Source organism: Odocoileus virginianus, chromosome 28, assembly GCF_023699985.2.
Source record: "Odocoileus virginianus isolate 20LAN1187 ecotype Illinois chromosome 28, Ovbor_1.2, whole genome shotgun sequence".
Taxonomy (NCBI): domain Eukaryota; kingdom Metazoa; phylum Chordata; class Mammalia; order Artiodactyla; family Cervidae; genus Odocoileus; species Odocoileus virginianus.
Genome location: NC_069701.1, coordinates 7,796,869 through 7,816,067, shown reverse-complemented (window position 1 = coordinate 7,816,067; position 19,199 = coordinate 7,796,869). Strand labels below are relative to the sequence as shown.

The following is a 19,199-nucleotide window of genomic DNA, read 5'->3' as shown; positions in this document are numbered from 1 at the left end:
CTGGAAGAGGCAAGAGAAGAGATTCTCCCCTAGAGCCTCTGGATGACAACTACAGCCTCAGTGACAGCTTGTTTTCAGCCAGGGGAAATTGATTTCAGCCTTCTGACCTCTGGAACAGTAAGAGAATGTGTGCAGCTTTAAGCCACCTAATTTGTGGCATTGTGTTACAGCAGCCATGCAGAACAAATACATTCACGTAAATATTGTTGGGTGCTAAGTCATTTTATTGTCACTGGCCTAGATAATGGCCTCTTTTTCAGCTTTAGTATGAATATCTGACTTAGGCTAAGGTTTCCTCCATCCACCAGCTCCAGGAAACACCTCTCTGTATAACTTTTCATGTTGTCAGACATGTCAAATAATTGATTCGTTTTTTTCTAAATGAAAAAAAAAAAAATCCCTCTCAAGAGATTCCTGAATTGGGTGCTCCGGGCATTATCTACTGGGACTTATTTTGCTGTCACTTTTGAAATTCTCTTTATCCTTCTCCTTCGTGGAATCTCTAGTGTTCTGAATCTGAATCTTGTCTTTCCTCCTCTTTATTGTTCCTTCCCTTGTTTGGGAGAAGCACATCCAGTGACTTGCTGAGAAAAGGATATATGGGAGGCAATTTTTTTTTTTTTTTTTTTTAGATTTTGCAGGTCTGAAAATATCTTTAGTCTGTCCTTGCATGCATGCTCAGTCATGTCTGGCTCTCTGTGACCCCATGGACCGTTGCCCGCCAGGCTCCTCTGTCCATCTAATATTTCAGGCACAAATACTGGAGTAGGTTGCCATTTCCTTCTCCAGGGCATCTTTCAGAGCCAGGGATGGAACCCAAAGCTCCTGTATCTCCTGTATTGTTGGATAGATTCTTTACCACTGTGCCACCTGGGAAGCCCAGTCTGTCCTGTACTTGGATTATAATTTTGGATGGATACTGAGTTCAATATAGGAAATAATTTTCACTCATAATAATGAAGGCACTTTTAGCTTTTAGCTTTCAGGGTTGCTACACAGAGGTCAACTCAATTTTGCCTGCAACTGTTGTATATAATTTTTTATTTTAGCTTCATGGAATCTCTATTTAGTTCCATGTTCTGAAATTTCATGAGGATGAGCCTTGGTGTGGGTTCTGTTTATATTGGTGGGTAGTCAGTGAGCCCTTTTCCTTCTGGAGATTCATATCCTACAGCTCTGGGATTTTAATAAATAATATTTATTCAATAATTTACTGTCCAGTGTTTTCTTTGTTCTTTCAGGAATTGCTACTAAGTCAAATTCTGAGCCTCCTATACTGATCTTCTAATTTGATCATTTCTCTCTTTATTTCCATTTCTTTCTTTTTCCTCTCTTCTCTGGAAAAGTTCCTTGACCTTATCTTACAACCTTGTAAAATCTAAGTCTTTTTAGCCCTCGTATTTTTAAGTTCTGTGGAGTTCTTTCTTGTTCTCTGATTTTCCTCTTTTATAGCATTCAATTTTTGTTTCAGCGACACACTCTATTTCTCTCTCTGGATAAAACCTACAGGGTTTTATTAAGCTTCTTTTGCTCCTTGTGCTATTTTGTTTCTACTGAATCAGCTCCCCTACTCCCGCTGCCCCAAATGTTTATTTACCTCGGTCTTTCTCTTTCATGATAGGGAATTTCCTCATATGTGTGTTGATCCTTAGTGACATGTTCTATTTATTTATAAATAAAAAATGTGGGGAGGCTGTTTGCTGGAATGCTTCACTATTTTTAGGCAGTCTGTCAATTTTGTCTTTGTAGATTTCAAGATAGCTGTGTCTCTGGGGTATTCAGTTTTTCCTGAGAAAGATGCTTCAGTCTCCTACCTGGAGAATATGAGCCTTGATGTCAGTATTGCAGGGTCGGGCAGGGGACATGGAATCTCCCTGTCCCCACCTGAGGACTAACTACTTGCTTATAGGTATCTTTACATGAGGCTGTTGTTATTTTAATGCTATTGTAAATGGTATTGATTTTAAAAATAGTTTTATTGAAATATAATTCACATACCACACAATTCATCCATTTTAGATGTTTTATTGAAATATAATTCACATACCATACAATTCATCTATTTAAGACGTCTAATTCAGGGAATTCCCCGGTGGGCCAGCAGTTAAGACTCAACATTTTCACTGCCACGGGCTCAGTTTTAATCCCTGGTCGGGGAACTAAGATTCCACAAGCGGAGTAATGGTGTCAGAAACAAAAAACAAATGCATTTTATCCAACAAACAGTGGTTTAATAAAGAGGAGTTCCTTTAAAAGAAAAAAAGCATAATTCAATGGTCTTTAGTATATTCACAGATATATGCAAACATCACTATTGTCGATTTTATTAACCGATCATTTTCATCACCTCAAAAAGTCTAGGGGAGGGTGAATAGGGCAATTGTTCAACAGGCACAGTGTTCTAGTTTTGCGAGATGAGAAAATTCTACAGATCTGCTGCAGGACAAGGTTATCAGTTAATACTACTGTACCGTACACTTAAAATAGTTACTATTGTTTCCTGGTGACGCAGCGGGTAAAGCGTCTGCCTGCAATGCTGGAGACCTGGGTTCGATCTCCGGATCAGAAAAATCCGCTGGAGAAGGAAATGGCAACCCACTCCAGTCCTCTTGCCAGGAATATTCCATGGACAGAGGACCCTGCTAAGCTTTACAGTCCATGGGATCACAAAGAGTCCCACACGACTGAGCAACAAACCCATATGCCTTAGCTCTTCACCACCATCTCCACATCCACACCCACCCCAGCCTAAAGGAATTGCTACATACTCTCTTTGTAGATTTCTCTACACACTTCATATGGGTGGAATCACATTTACTATATGAATAATTTTCCATTGCATTCCACATTCTGTTTATCCATTTAGTCATTGGTAGACATTTGTCTTCACCTTTTGGGTATCATGAATAATGTTGCTATAAGCATTCACATACAAGTTACTGAGTGAACATCTGTTTTCATTTCTCTTGAGTATATACCTAGGAGCAGAATTACAGGTCATATGGTGGCTCTATGTTTAATCATTTGAGGAACTGTCAATCTGTTTCCCAAAGCAGCTGCACCATTTCACATTCCCACTAGCAGTGTACAAGGGTTCCAGATCCGTGCGTCTGACTTTCCGATTCTAGACATTTCAGAGTGTGTGACATGTTTCTCCTGTGGTTTTTATTTGCATTACTCAAATGACGAGTGGTGTCCAGCATCTTTTCATATGCTCACTGGTCATTTGTGTATCTTCTTGGAGAAATGTCTATTCAGATGTCTATAGTGAATTGAATAGAGTCCCTGAATTTATGGGAGTCTGCCATAAATTTAATAGAATCTGCCCCTGAATTTATGTCAGTCTGGTAACAGTGAATGTGATCTTTTTGGAACTAGGGTCTTTGTAGATGTAATCAGTTTAAGTTAAGGCCATACTGGATTAGGGAGGATTCTAAATATAATGAATGAGGTCTGTATAAGAAGAGACACAAAGACACAGAAGGAGAAACACAATATGAAATGGAGGCAGAGTTTGGAATGAAGGGTCTTAAATCAAGGAATGTCAAGGACTAATGGCAACCACTTGGACTTCCCTCAAAGCTCAGTAGGTAAAGAATCTACCTGCAATGCAGGAGACCTGGGTTTGATTCCTGGGTTGGGAGGATCCCCTGGAGAAGGAAGTGCAACCCACTCCAGTATTCTTGCCTGGAGAATCCTGTGGACAGAGGAGCCTGGCAGGCTACAGTCCCTGGGGTTGCAGAAGTCAGACAAGACTTAGCGACTAAACCACAACCACCACCGCTGGCAACCTCTAGAAGTTAGAAGCGAGGCACAGAACTGATTCTTCCTCAAGCCTCCACAGGCACATGGCTCTCCTGACATCCATTGTGACTTTCAGACTCCAGAATTGTAAGAGAATACAATTCTGTTGTTTTAAGTTACCTATCTTGTGGTAATTTTTTATAGTAGCCCTAGAAAATTAATACAAGATCCTTTGTCCATTTAAAAATCGGATTGTCTTTTTAAGCTGTAAAGTCCTTTGTCTGATCTAGATACAAGTCCCTTATCAGATACACAGTTTGCAAATACTTTCTCCCATTCTGTGGTGGTCTTTTCACATTTTTGATGATTTCCTTGGAAGCCCAGAGTTTTGATTTTTTAAATTAATTTAATTTTTATGAAATTCAGATGGTCTATTTTTTGGCTTTTTGCTCATACTTTTGGCATTATATCTAAGGATCCTTTGCCAAACCCAACTTAATGAAGATTTACGCCTGTTTTCTTCAAAGAGTTTGATAGTTTTAGTTTTTACATTTAGATCTTTGATCCATTTTGAGTTAATTTTTATATATGGCATTAGGAAAGGGTTCAGTTTCATTATTTTGCTTGTGACTATCCTGTTGTCCCAGAATCTTTGTTGAAAAGACCTTTCCTTCCCCAGCTGAATGGTCTTGGCACTTCTGTTGAAAATCAGTGGACCACAGACATAACAGTTTATTTCTGGGTGCTCAGCTCTATTCCATTGATTGACATAATGATTTTTGTCCTAATACTGCACTGTCTCCATTATCGTGGCTTTGCTATAACTTACGAAATTGGAAAGTGTTAATTATCCTTGCTCAGACGCTCACTCATGTCTGACTCTTTGCAACCTCATGGACTCTAGCCCCCCAGGCTCCTTTGTCCATGAGATTCTCCAGGCGAGAGTATTGGGGTGGGTTGCCATTTTCTTCCCCAGGGATCTTCCTGATACAAGGATCAAACCCGAGTGTCTCATGTCTCCTGCATTGGCAGGTGGATTCTTTACCAGTATTGCCAACTGGGAAGCCATCGGTTCTCCTAGTTTGTTCTTTTTTTTTTTAAGATAGTTCAGGGTATTCTGGATCTCTTGCAATTCCTTATAAGTTTTAGAATCAAATTGCTAACTTCTGCAAAAATAGTTGAGATTCTGATAGAAACTGCATTGAATCTATAGACCAATTTAGGGAATATTGCCGTCTTAGCAATATTAAGTCTGCAGGTCCATGAACATGGGATGTTTCCACTTACTTAGATATTTAATTTCTTGTTTTGCTTTTTAGATAGCTTCTGGAATATTTTACTCTTTTTACTGCTACTGTAAGTGGAACTGTCTTATTTTTATGTTTGGATTGTTCATTGCAAGTGTTTATAAACATAATTGAATTTTGTATATTGATCTTACATCTTACAACTTTGTTGAACTTGTTTATTACATCTAATAGTTTTTTAGTAGATTCCTTAGGATTTTCTGTGTACAAAATCATGTCACAAATAGAGATAATTTTATTTCTTAATTTCCAAACTGGATGCCTTTTATTTCTCTCTCTCTTTTTAGATGTGGCTGGAGAAGCCATCCTTGTTTTGTTTCTGATCTTCGGAGGAAAGCATTCAACATTAACCATTAAGTATCATGTTAGCTGTGGGATTTTAATAGATGCTCTTTATCAGCTTGAGGAAGCTGTCTCCTAAAAGTTTGTTGAATTTTTAATCATGAAAGGGTTTTGGATTGTTACATGAATTTTTAAAGTGACCCTCCTCCCCGATGGATAACTCAGTAAGAGATACCTCTTTCTGCATGGATGATATAGAAAAAGGCACTCCCACACCCTCCAACTGGATGTTTTAGAAAAGCCACCCCCACTCTGGGTGGCAATCCTACATTAGTGTGAGCTAAGTGCTCCTCTCTCACGGGGTACTCTATTTCAGGACCTAATCTGTACAAGGCAGTCTTGCCCCACAATCCTTTTTCTTTTCCCCCCAGTATCTGGTTTCCTAGTGCCTGGGGCCTCTCTAACTCAATTTCTTCCAGAGATTTCATACCAATGGCTGAGGTGTTGAAGTGGGTCAGATATAAAACCTGATGTCGATTTTAAGCAATCTACATGTTTCAATCTACTGCCTTACCGTTGCCTTCTGTGGTTCCTGGTATCTACAGTTCCTGAACTTCTTTGGTATTTATTATCTTTCTCTATAGGTACTTGAGTTTACCTTCTGCTTTGCTAAATTACTTGCCTTTCCACTGATATCTTTGTGACTTGGAGTTACACATATCTCTTAGTTCAAAGGCGAAGGAGTTTGTGCTTTTATTTCTTGTTCTCCTTGTTTTAGAGAGGAAACTTTCCTTAGAAGAAGAGAAAAATATTTTTGCTCTTGAAATCAGAATTCAATGTCCTCGTTCTAGAAGTATGGAAACCTAACCCCTAAAAAGATAAATTACTTCATCCCTAGGCTAGTTAATGGAAAAGGTAAAGCCAGGATTTGGTTCCTGACTCCCTGGCCAAAACTCAACTACAGTTTGTTCTTAGTCCACAGAAGCTTATGTAGTCTGAAAGCTGGTAGGTACCTTTGAGGTTCTAGGTCAGTTTTCCCAAGATTTCTATGAATCTCCTTAACAATATAAGTGGGTTTCAGCATTGGTTAAAATATCAGTGTGAATGGGAGAATTCACTATCCCATGCCTGCCTATTCTTATCTCAGGGAGTTCTGATTATTGGAAAGATTTTTTTCCTCTGAAACACTTTTCTTCACTTCCATACACTGTATCTACCTGTGCTTTCTTTAGTTACAAAGGACTGTTGTATTTAAGAAACAAGGGACTTCCTGGTGGTTGAGGTTACCACGCTGTGTCTCCACTCTAGGGGGCGTGGCTTCCACCCGTGGTCCAGGAACTAAGATACCCACATGCTGAGCAGTTGTGTCCCAAAACAAAACAAATAACAATAATATAGTGTGGTGAACAAAAGGCTGATTTTCATAGTCTGGACAAAGGATACTAAACTCATTGTCTCTAATTATTTGTCCAACCTAGAAGTAGACAGTTCATCAGCCAAATGGAGAAAAATCTCAAATCCCAGATAACAAAGGTTGGGCCAATTAATAAACAGCAACTATAGTTTACAAAAATCTAACTAGCTCTCAATCAATTAGATCAGATTGTCATGTAAGAGAAGGAATGACTAATTACAGGTGAGTCATAGAAAGATTTCTGAAGAAAATATTTGAGCCAATTGGAAGGGTCTGTAAGAAATTTCTAAGGCAGTATTACAGGCAGGTAAAACAAGTCACATAAGCTCATGAAGGTTAAAAACTACAAGTGGCTCAGAGAATCAAAATACACAGAATACATAGTCACAGTATTTAAAAGAAAAAACCTGGTCTTTACTTTCACACTACACCCACACTGTTTTTCCTACATCAGACAATTCTGTGACACCAGCTCAGTCCTATCAGTCAACCCAATCCTGACACAGCTGGAGATAGCCTCAAATTCCACAGGTTAAGGTTTCAGCCCCTCAGTGCCCCCCTTCAGATGCCAATCACAAGAGTTAAGTCCCAGGTTACCCACAACTTCTGTCCAATGTGGCTACAAACTGGAGGTTTCCATACCCTTCCTCCCCTTGGATTTGATTATTGACTGGAACAACTCACAGAACTCAGAGAAACACTTACTTATGTTTACCAATTTACTAACAGTTATGATAAAGGATAAAGATGAATGGCCAGGTGAATAGATGCCTAAGGCAAGGTTTGGGAATACAGGATCTTCTGTCCTGGTGGAGTTGGGGTGTAGCATCCTGGTACATGGACATAGTCATCAACCTGGAAGTTCTCCAAACACCATACTACTGGAATTTTATGGAGGCTTCCTCATGTAAGCACGATCCATTCCATTTCCAGCCCCTCTCCCCTTTCTATAGAATGGAGGGAGAGGCTGAAAATTCCAAGCTTCTAATCAGGCTTCATGTTTCTGGTGATGAGCCGCCATCTAGGAGCCACCCAGGAACCTATCCAGAGTCTCTCATTAGAAAAAAAGATGCTCCTAGCACTCTTATTACTTGGGAATTACAGGAGCCCTGTGTAGGAAACAGAAGGCAGAGACAAATATATTAATTTGTTACTACAAAGGGTACAAAATGGGTATGACTACATGAAAAATTAAGAAAAGTAATAACTGATTCTGGATATGGTGCTGGAGAAGACTCTTGAGAGTCCCTTGGACTGCGAGGAGATCAAACTAGTCAATCTTAAAGGAAATCAACCCTGAATATTCATTGGAAGGACTGATGCTGAAGCTGAAGCTCCAATACTTTGGCCACCTGATGCAAAGAGCTGATTCATTGGAAAAGACTCTGATGCTGGAAAAGACTGAGGGCAGGAGAAGGGGGTGACAGAGGATGAGGTGGTTGGATGGCATCACCCACTCAAGGAGCATGGGTTTGAACAAACTCTGGAAGATAGTGAAGGACAGCGAAGCCTGGCATGCTGCAATTCATGGGATCACAAAGAGTCAGACACAACCTGGCAACTGAACAACAACAAATATTCTGGCCAGTACTTGGCTACTTTACATGTAATAACCTTTACAAGAACCTTATTACTATCTCATTCTATACATGGTGAAAAGGAAGAAAAGGTAATGTTAGGTTAGCTGGCCTAAGATTATAAACTAATTAATGACAAAGATGGGCTCTGAGTCCAGGCAGTTTGTCTGCCTCTCATGAAATAGTCTCATATGAATGGCCTTCTTAGTTTGAAGATTCTGGGACTTCTTAGGTAGAAAGCTGGAGACACTGGTTGAAAGACCCTTTTCTATCTTTGATTATCTATTAATTTTGATTATTTATTAATCTTTGGCTTGGCTATTCAAAGCAGTATCTGAGACAAAACAGATGGTCCAAGTCTATGGTGCTGGAGTGGAGACCAGAGGACTACTGTTCCAAACACTCTGATCCTCCACATACAACCTGGGATAGACTTGCCGGCGCCTGGTGGACTAAGCTCAGATATTTCAAGTTGATCAGAGACCTTGGCAAAGGGGATATCTTATCTTCCTATTGGAGAGGAAAGGGAACTGAAGTTGTGAAATGCAGAAACAGTATTGGTGGCAGTCAGTACTTGACACTGGTTCTTCTGGTTATGAACCTTTTCTGCAAACACACAGACAAAAGAAAACAACAACAAAAAAGACATTTTACAACAAAACAGCCTTTAGTTAAGTACTGCCAAGTTCTAAGGGTTTAAATTCATTTAACCCTCATAGCAACCCTAGGAGATAAACACAATTATTCTTATTATACAAAGATGCCATTAAAGTACAAGGATATTACTATACAACTTGCTTACAATTTTTTTTTTTTACAGCAAATAAATGGAGGAGCCAAGTGAAGTTGAAAAGAACTACAATAAAATTGTCAATAGGTACAAAACAGCTGTTTAAAAATCAGTAATTTTCAGCTAACATATATATATATATATATATATATATATATATATATATGTATGTATGTATGTATAGCAGAAAGATTTCTCAAGAGGTTACCAACAAACGTCCGTCTAGTCAAAGCTATGGTTTTTCCAGTAGTCATGCATGGATGTGAGAGTTGGGCTATAAAGAAAGCTGAGTGCTGAAGAATTGATGCTTTTGAATTGTGTGGAGAGGACTCTTGAGAGTCCCTTGGACTGCAAGGAGATCCAACCAGTCCATCCTAAAGGAGATCAGTCCTGGGTGTTCATTGGAAGGACTGATGCTGAAGCTGAAACTCCAAAACTTCGCCCACCTGATGCGAAGAACTGACGCATTGGAAAAGACCCTGACGCTGGGAAAGATTGAAGGCGGGAAGAGAAGGGGATGACAGAGGATGAGATGGTTGGATGGCATCACCGACTCAATGGACATGAGTTCCGGTAAACTCCGAGAGTTGGTGATGGACAGGGAGGCCTGGTGTGCTGCGGTTCATGGGGGTCGCAAAGAGTCGGACATGACTGAGCGACTGAACTGATTGACTGACTGATAGCAGAAAGAAACTCAGATTTGAATCAGGACTTGGATTTAAACTCCATCCCTGAGTGCTGCGTGAAGAATTAGGGCTGGTCACTCTGGGCAATTTCCTCACCCACAAAATGCAGATAATAATAACGAACTCACACGGTTTTTGTAAAGATCCAGAGAAATGATTGTAAAAGCGCAATGTAATCGCTTAAATGTTACACAAACGTGAGAAACATCTCCAGCCTGCTTTGAAACCTGTCATTTCAGTACGGACTACCAACTCAGAGGGCAAATCCCCCGCGCTCCCTTCCCGGAAGCCCGCGCAGGGCTTCCTGGGACTTGTAGTCTTAGCCGGATCCGGCCCAGCTGTCTGAAGCCCCGGAAGTACTCGTCGCCTGAGAGGCGCGCTGGTTAGGAAGCGGGGGTTCAGAGGTCGCGGGGGCAGAAGGCGGTCCTGCCGCTGGCCTCGTCGCTATGTAGCTGAGGGGAAGGCGCCCTAGTCCACGTTCTGGAAGGTTCTTGGGCTCGACCACGGCAGTAGCCTAGACTTCTAGTCCTCGGCCTCGCGTCCCTGCTGGCCGAGCGGAGTCGCCGCCGCCATGTTCGGCTGCTTGGTGGCGGGGAGGCTGGTGAGGAAAGGGTCGGATGGTCTTAGGAAGAGGGCGACACCCCAAGGGCGAGGCCACGGGGAGTGGGGGGGGGGGTGCGCCTGATTCGGGGAAGACCCCCTTTCGTCTGCTTTCCGGCGGAGAGCATGAGAGTGGGGGCTGGGTTTGCGCCCTTCTTTGCCCCCAGCGCTCTTGATAGCAGTCCCAGTATTCACTGCCGCTTCTTGCGTGTGCCTTACCCTAGACAGCGCACGCCTTTTGTTCACAGCGCTTCATCTCAGCCTTCTTTGTAGCGCTTGTTTGGCACCGCAAACTTAATTCGTAACTCGTGAGGTGGTACTTCTCATTTTCATTTTGCAGTTGAGGAACTTAAGCTCAGTTGGCAGTATAAATACTCGCCTGAGCTCAGAAAGGGAATTCGAGGTGAATACTGGCATTTGATCTACCCTGTAGCGTCCAGCCTGTCGAAGGTTAAGATGCTCGGTCAGTGTTTAACTTCTGGGTCCCTTTGGAAGGGCTCTAATAAAAATAGGCTTAACGTAATTTGAAGTTGATTGGTAGAAATTCGTGAAACTGAAATCGGGAGCCGTGCCTCTGATGACTTCAAGTGGTGTGAGCAGCGAGTTTTCTTATTGGTAAAAAAGGAGATTGTCTTCCTTGATTAATTGTTAGGTAAATAAGTACCTGGAATTGTTGAGGAATAATCTGGAGGGTGAATCTTGCTTGCCTCCATAGAAACCATTCAGGTTCATTTCAGACCTGATTCTTTTTTCACCAAGAGTTCTTTTTATGTTTTCTGCCTACTTTGTTAAATGTTGCAGCTTCTTTGTTAAGTTTTTCATCAATTTTTTTTAAAAACAATGTAGTCTGTACACAGTGTAAGGAACTAGAGAGATAAATTGGAGGTGGCTATCCTCAGAAAATTTGTCTGTACCTTAAATGGCTGAGAGATGCCTTTTGGCAATGGTAGTAGATAATACTGGTGAGATAAGTTTGGATTGCACCTGCCCCTGATAGGAAAAATGACAAGACCACCCGCGGAACTCAGATGAATTTTATTAATGAATGACATTTAAAATATGTGTGTTTTTCTGAAGAATAGAAACGCCCTATGGAATTTGTGTTGCTAACTAATTCGCAAGGAATTTAGTTACAGCAGTGCCTTTGTATATTTACCTAATACCTCATCTCTCTAATGGATATCCAGGAGGGGTTCGTTGATGGCAACATTTTTTCCATTAGAGAGTGTTTGACTTTCTAGAGTGTTTGACTCTCTAATTCTGCAATATTTGAACATGTTAATCGAAATAAAGGGCAAAGAGACCTAGAGTACCTTGACACTTAACAATATTATTCTTTTACTAAAAAAGTCCATCTAATCTAAAATTATGAAGTCAATTTTCATTCCTTGAAAACTTTTCTTAAGTAAAAGAGATCCTTTTTTTACCTCGAGTTGAGGATTAGAGTGTCATAATACAAATTAGCAGAATGTCTGGTGCTTTTGACAGAGTTGGCATTAAGAAATGTTTATATTGCTTGAGGATTTGTACATACCATAATTTTATATGCCTTTAATATTGTGTGCATGCCAAAAACTGATAAAATTAATACTAATATGGGCAGTTTGGTGTATGTTCTTTCTTCTTCTGTTTTATTATCTATTAAACAGAAGGTTAGTAATTTGGGGGTTACAAATATATTTTAGTGAGTAGGCAAAATTACAGATAGGGAATCTGCAAATAATGAGGATTGACAGTAACAACTTCTGGATTGCTTACTCATTTTAATTACCTGGAGTTTCTTTACCTTCAAACTAGAAGATAAGGCTTTTATGGTGTGGTGGTTCATTTTTCTAACATTTTGAAGCTGTAGTGATTTATTATGTAAGTAATGTCTTTTCTGGGCACTTCTCAAATAATTTAGTCATGTTTTTAAAAGATTGCATTCATTAAATCATTTTAAGCCTAGATATATATATATTTAGGTTTTCTGTTAAAGTTAGCACTTTTTGGTGTATTTGGTAATTCCATAGTTAGAGTATCAGATTCACCCATTGTTAGGCTTGATATGATGACAGTAGTCAACTGTATCTGTTAACAGAGCTTACAGCAACACTAAAAGGGCTATAGTAACTTACCAAACTATTGAACTAAGGTGAGTTTCTTATTTTCTAGGTGCAAACAGCTGCACAGCAAGTGGCAGAGGATAAATTTGTTTTTGACTTGCCTGATTATGAAAATATCAACCATGTTGTGGTTTTTATGCTGGGAACAATCCCATTTCCTGAAGGAATGGGAGGCTCTGTCTACTTTTCCTATCCTGATTCAAATGGAATGCCAGTATGGCAACTCCTAGGATTTGTCACGAATGGGAAACCAAGTGCCATCTTCAAAATTTCAGGTCTTAAATCTGGTAAGAATAATATATTAAAATAGTTTCATAGTTAAACTTTTTTCTTAAATGGCATAGCATAGAATATGGCATTTTTCACTTTTCATTATATTTTTCTGATTGTTAAAGTAATATGTAACATTGTTTAAAAAAAAATTAGATGATACATATTTGAAAAATGGTAAGTGAAGGGACCTCATACTCCCATCCTTTGCCCCTGGAGAGAACCAGTCACTGTGATTCTCTTTATATGGTGTATACCTTTATAAAGAGATATTTTTGAATGAGAGGGTGTTTAATGAATAATGAGAGGAATCTTCTCAAATTTGTAGTATATATATATATCAGTGTTTAAACAGGTAAGCCGAGTAGACTTGTGTAGGAAATACGAGAGTCCTTTTTTTCTATGAACATTTTTGAGTTCTTAGATTTGATTACCCCTTAAATGTTGTGTTGGTTTTATTCACATTACAGATGCTAGATCTTAGAGGGACAAATCTTGTTTACATGCTTGAGGTATTTTGTGTAGAAACTGAAAATAGAACTAGGTACATTTATTCCCAATGAATGTCTGGTTCCTTTGAAAGTCTAGATGAAACATGGAAAGTCTTAGATTATAAATATATCTTCTAGAAATAGTCTATAGAGTCTAAGGAAAAGTCATATTTTAGACAACATGTTTGGACCATTATTTAGAAGGTTGAAAAGTAGTTGTGTATGTTTGTACAAAGTGCTGAGAGAATCGGTAAAAGGAGCAACTAATTAGGCAACCCTTAGTAGGTTGGGGAAAATTTCTGGGCGAAGGTGATATTAAACCTTTTGAGAAGATGAGTAGGTGTTTGTCAGACCTATGAGAGGCCTATTGGGCATTCTTTTCTAGGTGGAGATAATATGGATATAATGGTAAAAGTTTGAAATCGTGGTGTGCTCAGAATGGCACAAGTCATGGGGTATAGGATGCAGGCATGGGTCATGAAAAGCTGAAAAGCTTTTGAATCACACTGACTCATTTGAATTTAATAGGTTAGCAAGTTTTAACATGCTTTGATTACAGACCTATTTGGTAGTGTCATAAAAAGTGTGTGTAATATAAACATAGTGTAAACACTAAAAAATTTGCATGTACTCTGAAGCCCATGTGTCTCTCCCCCATAAAGAACTGTCCCTGAGGTTGTAGAGGAGCCAGTGAACAATTGAATAGGGGAATGATAGGGTCAAATTCTGTTTTTACCTTGAGGACTGTGAAGAATGAACTAGAGCATTTCTGGTCAGATGATGAACTGTTAGCTGCTGTTATTTATATAGTTGGATTTCTATGAGGAGAAATGGGAAAGGGTAATATTTACAGCCAAACATGGTTTATATTGATGGTAAAGACTAACTTCTAGATTTAAGAAACAACAAATTCCTGCAGTCCTTCTGAGTGGGGGTTCCCTGAGATAATTATTCCTAGTCCCTAAGGAAGTGGTTCTTAAAGCATGATTCCACTACCAGCAGCATCAGCCTGGAAACTTGTTGGAAATGGGAATACCTTGTAGGACCCCAGATGTCCTGAATCAGAAGACTTGGATGGAGTCCAAGTTTTTAAATAGGTTTCCTATGTGTTTCTGTTGCCTTCTAAAGTTTGACAGTCATTGTCCTAGGGCATCCACTGTATGTAGTAAATTAATGCCTCTTATACATATAGTGTGGTATTGGTTCTGAAAACCCTTTGGGAGAATTAAGAAAATGGTCATTCTAAAATCGCTGTGACTGTGCCTAAAAATAGACACTCTGTGTACTTATGTAGGAAAAAATATGGACAACTCTGTACTCTGTAGTGAAATCACTGGATGGTAAATATATAGAGAAACTTATTAATAAAGGAACCAGGGAGAGAAGACAAGTCACTTGAAACTGAACAGCAATTAGTTTAGCAGATTTATCAACAGCATGAATAGAGGTAAAAGATCTCTAGGTTAGTATTTCAGAGTGCTGAGGAAAAATAACATAACCGTCATTGGTTATTGTCATTGTACAGTGAAGGAGAACTGAGCGTTTTCAGATGGAGATGGAGAGTTTGCTATTGATAGACTATTACTGAAAGAACTGCTGAAGGTAGTTGAGCTTTGATAAAAGGGAACTGAATTCAGAATGTAGAAGAGGATGAAAGACGCAAAGTTAGCAAAGAAATTGGTAAACATATAGACAAATTGGGACAGTTTGATTATATAAAACAATACAGTAAATAAATGCATAAGAATTGAAGGAGAGTAGTAGTCTGAGTAAGCTTTCTGAGGTCCTATTGTTTAGAAAGATTAATAAAATTGATTCTACTTTCAAGTAGTTCTGTTAAAATTGTAAGGAAAACTTAAAAAAAGGAAAGAAAAAGAAAATGCATGGTATATTGAAAACAAAGCAGTTATCAAAATAAATGTAAACAGAATAAACTTACCAGAGAAAGCAGGGAGACTCTGGGGTGGGATTTCTTTTAAAAACAGCAAACAAATAATTATAGTGATGTTTATCAATAAAGCATCTAAAATATTCTAACGCAAGGACCCCCACCCCACTGAAGCTGTCATAGATGTGTTTAATAAAAATGAGATTAATGCAAAAACATTAACAAGGCATAAGAGGTTTATTCCTTAAGAATGAGATGATCACTAGGAAGACTTAAATATTTCTAGGAAAAAGTAAATGCCATGAATTTGTGTATAATATAAAAAATAACCCCAAATATGGAGAACTTTATAATCAGTATTTTTAACACACTTCTCAATAGTTAATACATCAAGTAAGTAAAATAGGAATGAAAATTTGAATAAAGAATTAACAATCTTGGGATGCTATAGAACCCTGAAACCAGTAATTAGATCATGGACATTTTTTAAGTACACAGAACATTTATGAAATTTGACCTTATAGCAAGTCATGAAGCAGGTTGTAGCTAACGGGAGATTATCACTGTGCAGCCCACAGTACAGTCTAATTACAAATCAAAAGATAAAGCATTGTCATGTTTAGAAATTTAAAAGTAATTAAGTGGGTCACAGAAGAAATAACTGTGGAGATTAAACTTCTACAGTCAGTTCAGTCGCTCAGTCGTGTCTGACTCTCTGCCACCCCATGGACTGCAGCATGCCAAGCCTTTATAGAATAAAACATCGCATCCCTTGTGGCTCAGCTGGTAAAGAATCTGCCTGCAATGAGGGAGACCTGGGTTTGATCCCTGGGTTGGGAAGATCTCCTGAAGAAGGGAATGGCTACCCACTCAAGTATTCTGGCCTGGAGAATTCCATGGCCTGTATAGTCCGTGGGGTTGCAAAGAGTCGGAAAGAAATGGGTGAGTCCTTCTTCAAGGTAGTACTGAAGAGGTTAACTCATAGGCTTAAATGGGTGTATTTGAAAAGAGATGGAAATGAGTGGGCTAAGTATTTAAGCAACCTGTGAGAGGTTACCAGAGGGCAGACACACTGAAACCATAGTCACAGAAAACTAGCCAATCTGATCACAGGACCACAGCTTCTCTAACTCAGTGAAACTAAGCCATGCCGTGTGGGGCCACCCAAGATGGACGGGTCATGGTGGAAAGGTCTGACAGAATGTAGTCCACTGGAGAAGGGAATGGCAAACCACTTCAGTGTTCTTGCCTTGAGAACCCCATGAACAGTGTGAAAAGGCAAAAAGATAGGACACTGAAAGATGAACTCCTCAGGTCGGTAGGTGCCCAACATGCTACTGGCGATCAGTGGAGAAATAACTCCAGAAAGAATGAAGGGATGGAGCCAAAGCAAAAACAATACCCAGTTGCGGATGTGACTAATACTGGAAGCAAAGTCCAGTGCTGTAGAGAACAATATTGCATAGGAACCTGGAATGTTAGGTCCATGAATCAAGGCAAATTGGAAGTGGTCAAACAGGAGATGGCAAGAGTGAACGTCGACATTCTAGGAATCAGCAAACTAAAATGGACTGGAATGGGTGAATTTAACTCAGATGACCATTATATCTACTACTGTGGGCAGGAATCCGTTAGAAGAAATGGAGTAGCCATCATGGTCAAAGAAGAGTCTGAAATGTAGTACTTGGATGCAATCTCAAAAACGACAAAATGATCTCTGTTCATTTCCAAGGCAAACCATTCAATATCACGGTAATCCAGGCCTATGCCCCAACCAGTAATGGTGAAGAAGCTGAAGTTGAATGGTTCTATGAAGACCTACAAGACCTTCTAGAATTAACACTAAAGAAGATACCCTTTTCATCATAGGGGACTGGAATGCAAAAGTAGGAAGTCAGGAAACACCTGGAGTAACAGGCAAATTTGGCCTTGGAGTACAGAAGCGGGGCAAAGGCTAATAGAGTTCTGCCAAGAGATCACACTGGTCGTAGCAAACACCTTCTTCCAACAACACAAGAGAAGACTACACGTGGACATCACCAGATGGTCAACACCGAAATCAGATTGATTATATTCTTTGCAGCCAAAGATGGAGAAGCTGTATACAGTCAGCAAAAACAAGACCGGGAGCTGACTGTGGCTCAGATCACGAACTCCTTATTGCCAAATTCAGACTTAAATTGAAGAAAGTAGGAAAAACCACTAGACCATTCAGGTGTGACCTAAATCAAATCCCTTATGATTACACAGTGGAAGTGAGAAATAGATTTAAGGGATTAGATCTGATAGAATGCCTGATGAACTATGGATGGAGGTTCGTGACATTGTACAGGAGACAGGGATCAAGACCATCCCCATGGAAAAGAAATGCAAAAAAGCAAAATGTCTGTCTGAGAAGGCCTTACAAATAGCTGTGAGAAGAAGAGAAGCCAAAAGCAAAGGAGAAAAGGAAAGATATACCCATTTGAATGCAGATTTCCAAAGAATAGCAAGGAAAGATAAGAAAGCCTTCCTCAGCGATCAATGCAAAGAAATAGAGGAAAACAATAGAATGGGAAAGACTAGAGATCTCTTCAAGAAAATTAGAGATACCAAGGGAGCATTTCATGCAAAGATGGGCTCAATAAAGGACAGAAATGGTATGGACCTAACAGAAGAAGATACTAAGAAGACGTGGCAAGAATATACAGAAGAACTGTACAGAGAAGATCTTTATGACCCAGATAATTACAATGGTGTGATCACTCACCTAGAGCCAGACATCCTGGAATGTGAGATCAAGTGGGCCTTAGAAAGCATCACTACGAACAAAGCTAGTGAATGTGATGGAATTCCAGTTGAGCCATTTCAAATCCAGAAAGATGATGCTGTGAAAGTGCTGCACTCAACATGCCAGCAAATTTGGAAAACTCAGCAGTGGCCGCAGGACTGGAAAAGGTCAGTTTTCATTCCAATCCCAAAGAAAGGCAATGCCAAAGAATGCCCACACTACCGCACAATTGCCCTCATCTCACATGCTAGTAAAGTAATGCTCAAAATTCTCCAAGCCAGGCTTCAGCAATACGTGAACTGTGAACTTCCAGATATTCAAGCTGGTTTTAGAAAAGGCAGAGGAACCAGAGGTCAAATTGCCAACATCCGCTAGATCATGGAAAAAGCAAGAGAGTTCCAGAAAAACATCTATTTCTGCTTGATTGACTATGCCAAAGCCTTTGTGTGGATCACAATAAACTGTGGAAAATTCTGAAAGAGATGGGAATACCAGAGCATCTGACCTGTTTCTTGAGAAACCTGTATGCAGGTCAGGAAGCAACAGTTAGAACTGGACATGGAACAACAGACTGGTTGCAGATAGGAAAAGGAGTATGTCAAGGCTGTATATTGTCACCCTGCTTACTTAACTTATGTGCAGAGTACATCATGAGAAATGCTGGACTGGAAGAAGCACAAGCTGGAATCAAGATTGCTGGGAGAAATATCAATAACCTCAGATATGCAGATGACACCACCCTTATGGCAGAAAGTGAAGAGGAACTAAAAAGCCTCTTGATGAAAGTAAAAGAGGAGAGAGAGAAAGTTGGCTTAAAGCTCAACATTCAGAAAACTAAGATCATGGCATCTGGTCCCATCACTTCATGGGAATAGATGGGGAAACAGTGTAAACAGTGTCAGACTATTTTTGGGGGCTCCAAAACCACTGCAGATGGTGATTGCAGCAATGAATTTAAAAGATGCTTACTTCTTGGAAGGAAAGCTATGACCAAGGTAGACAGTATATTAAAAAGCATAGACATTACTTTGCCAACAAAGGTCTGTCTAGTCAAGGCTATGGTTTTTCCAGTAGTCATGTATGGATTGAGAATTGGACGGTGAAGAAAGCTGAGCGCCGAAGAATTGATGCTTTTGAACTGTGGTATTGGAGAAGACTTTTGAGAGTCCGTTGGACTGCAAGGAGATCCAACCAGTCCATCCTAAAGGAGATAAGCCCTGGGTGTTCATTGGAAGGACTGATGTTGAAGCTAGAACTCCAATACTGTGACCACCT

The 19,199-nt window shown here is 39.7% G+C and overlaps 1 protein-coding gene across 3 annotated transcripts in view; it reads left to right on the top strand.

Moving 5' to 3' along the window:
* The first annotated feature begins 10,188 nt into the window (after positions 1–10,188).
* The window catches only part of HIKESHI (heat shock protein nuclear import factor hikeshi), a 38,175-nt gene continuing 29,164 nt past the window's right edge, over positions 10,189–19,199 (top strand). The window contains exons 1-2 of one of the 3 annotated variants that reach the window (XM_020881247.2): positions 10,189–10,401; positions 12,555–12,792. In XM_020881247.2, the coding sequence (XP_020736906.1) occupies positions 10,372–10,401; positions 12,555–12,792 (268 nt within the window). In that variant the 5' untranslated portion in view covers positions 10,189–10,371. Of the gene's footprint in view, positions 10,402–10,566; positions 11,016–12,554; positions 12,793–19,199 lie in introns of those variants that run through there. The other 2 variants (XM_020881249.2, XM_070457158.1) reach the window with 2 other exon arrangements.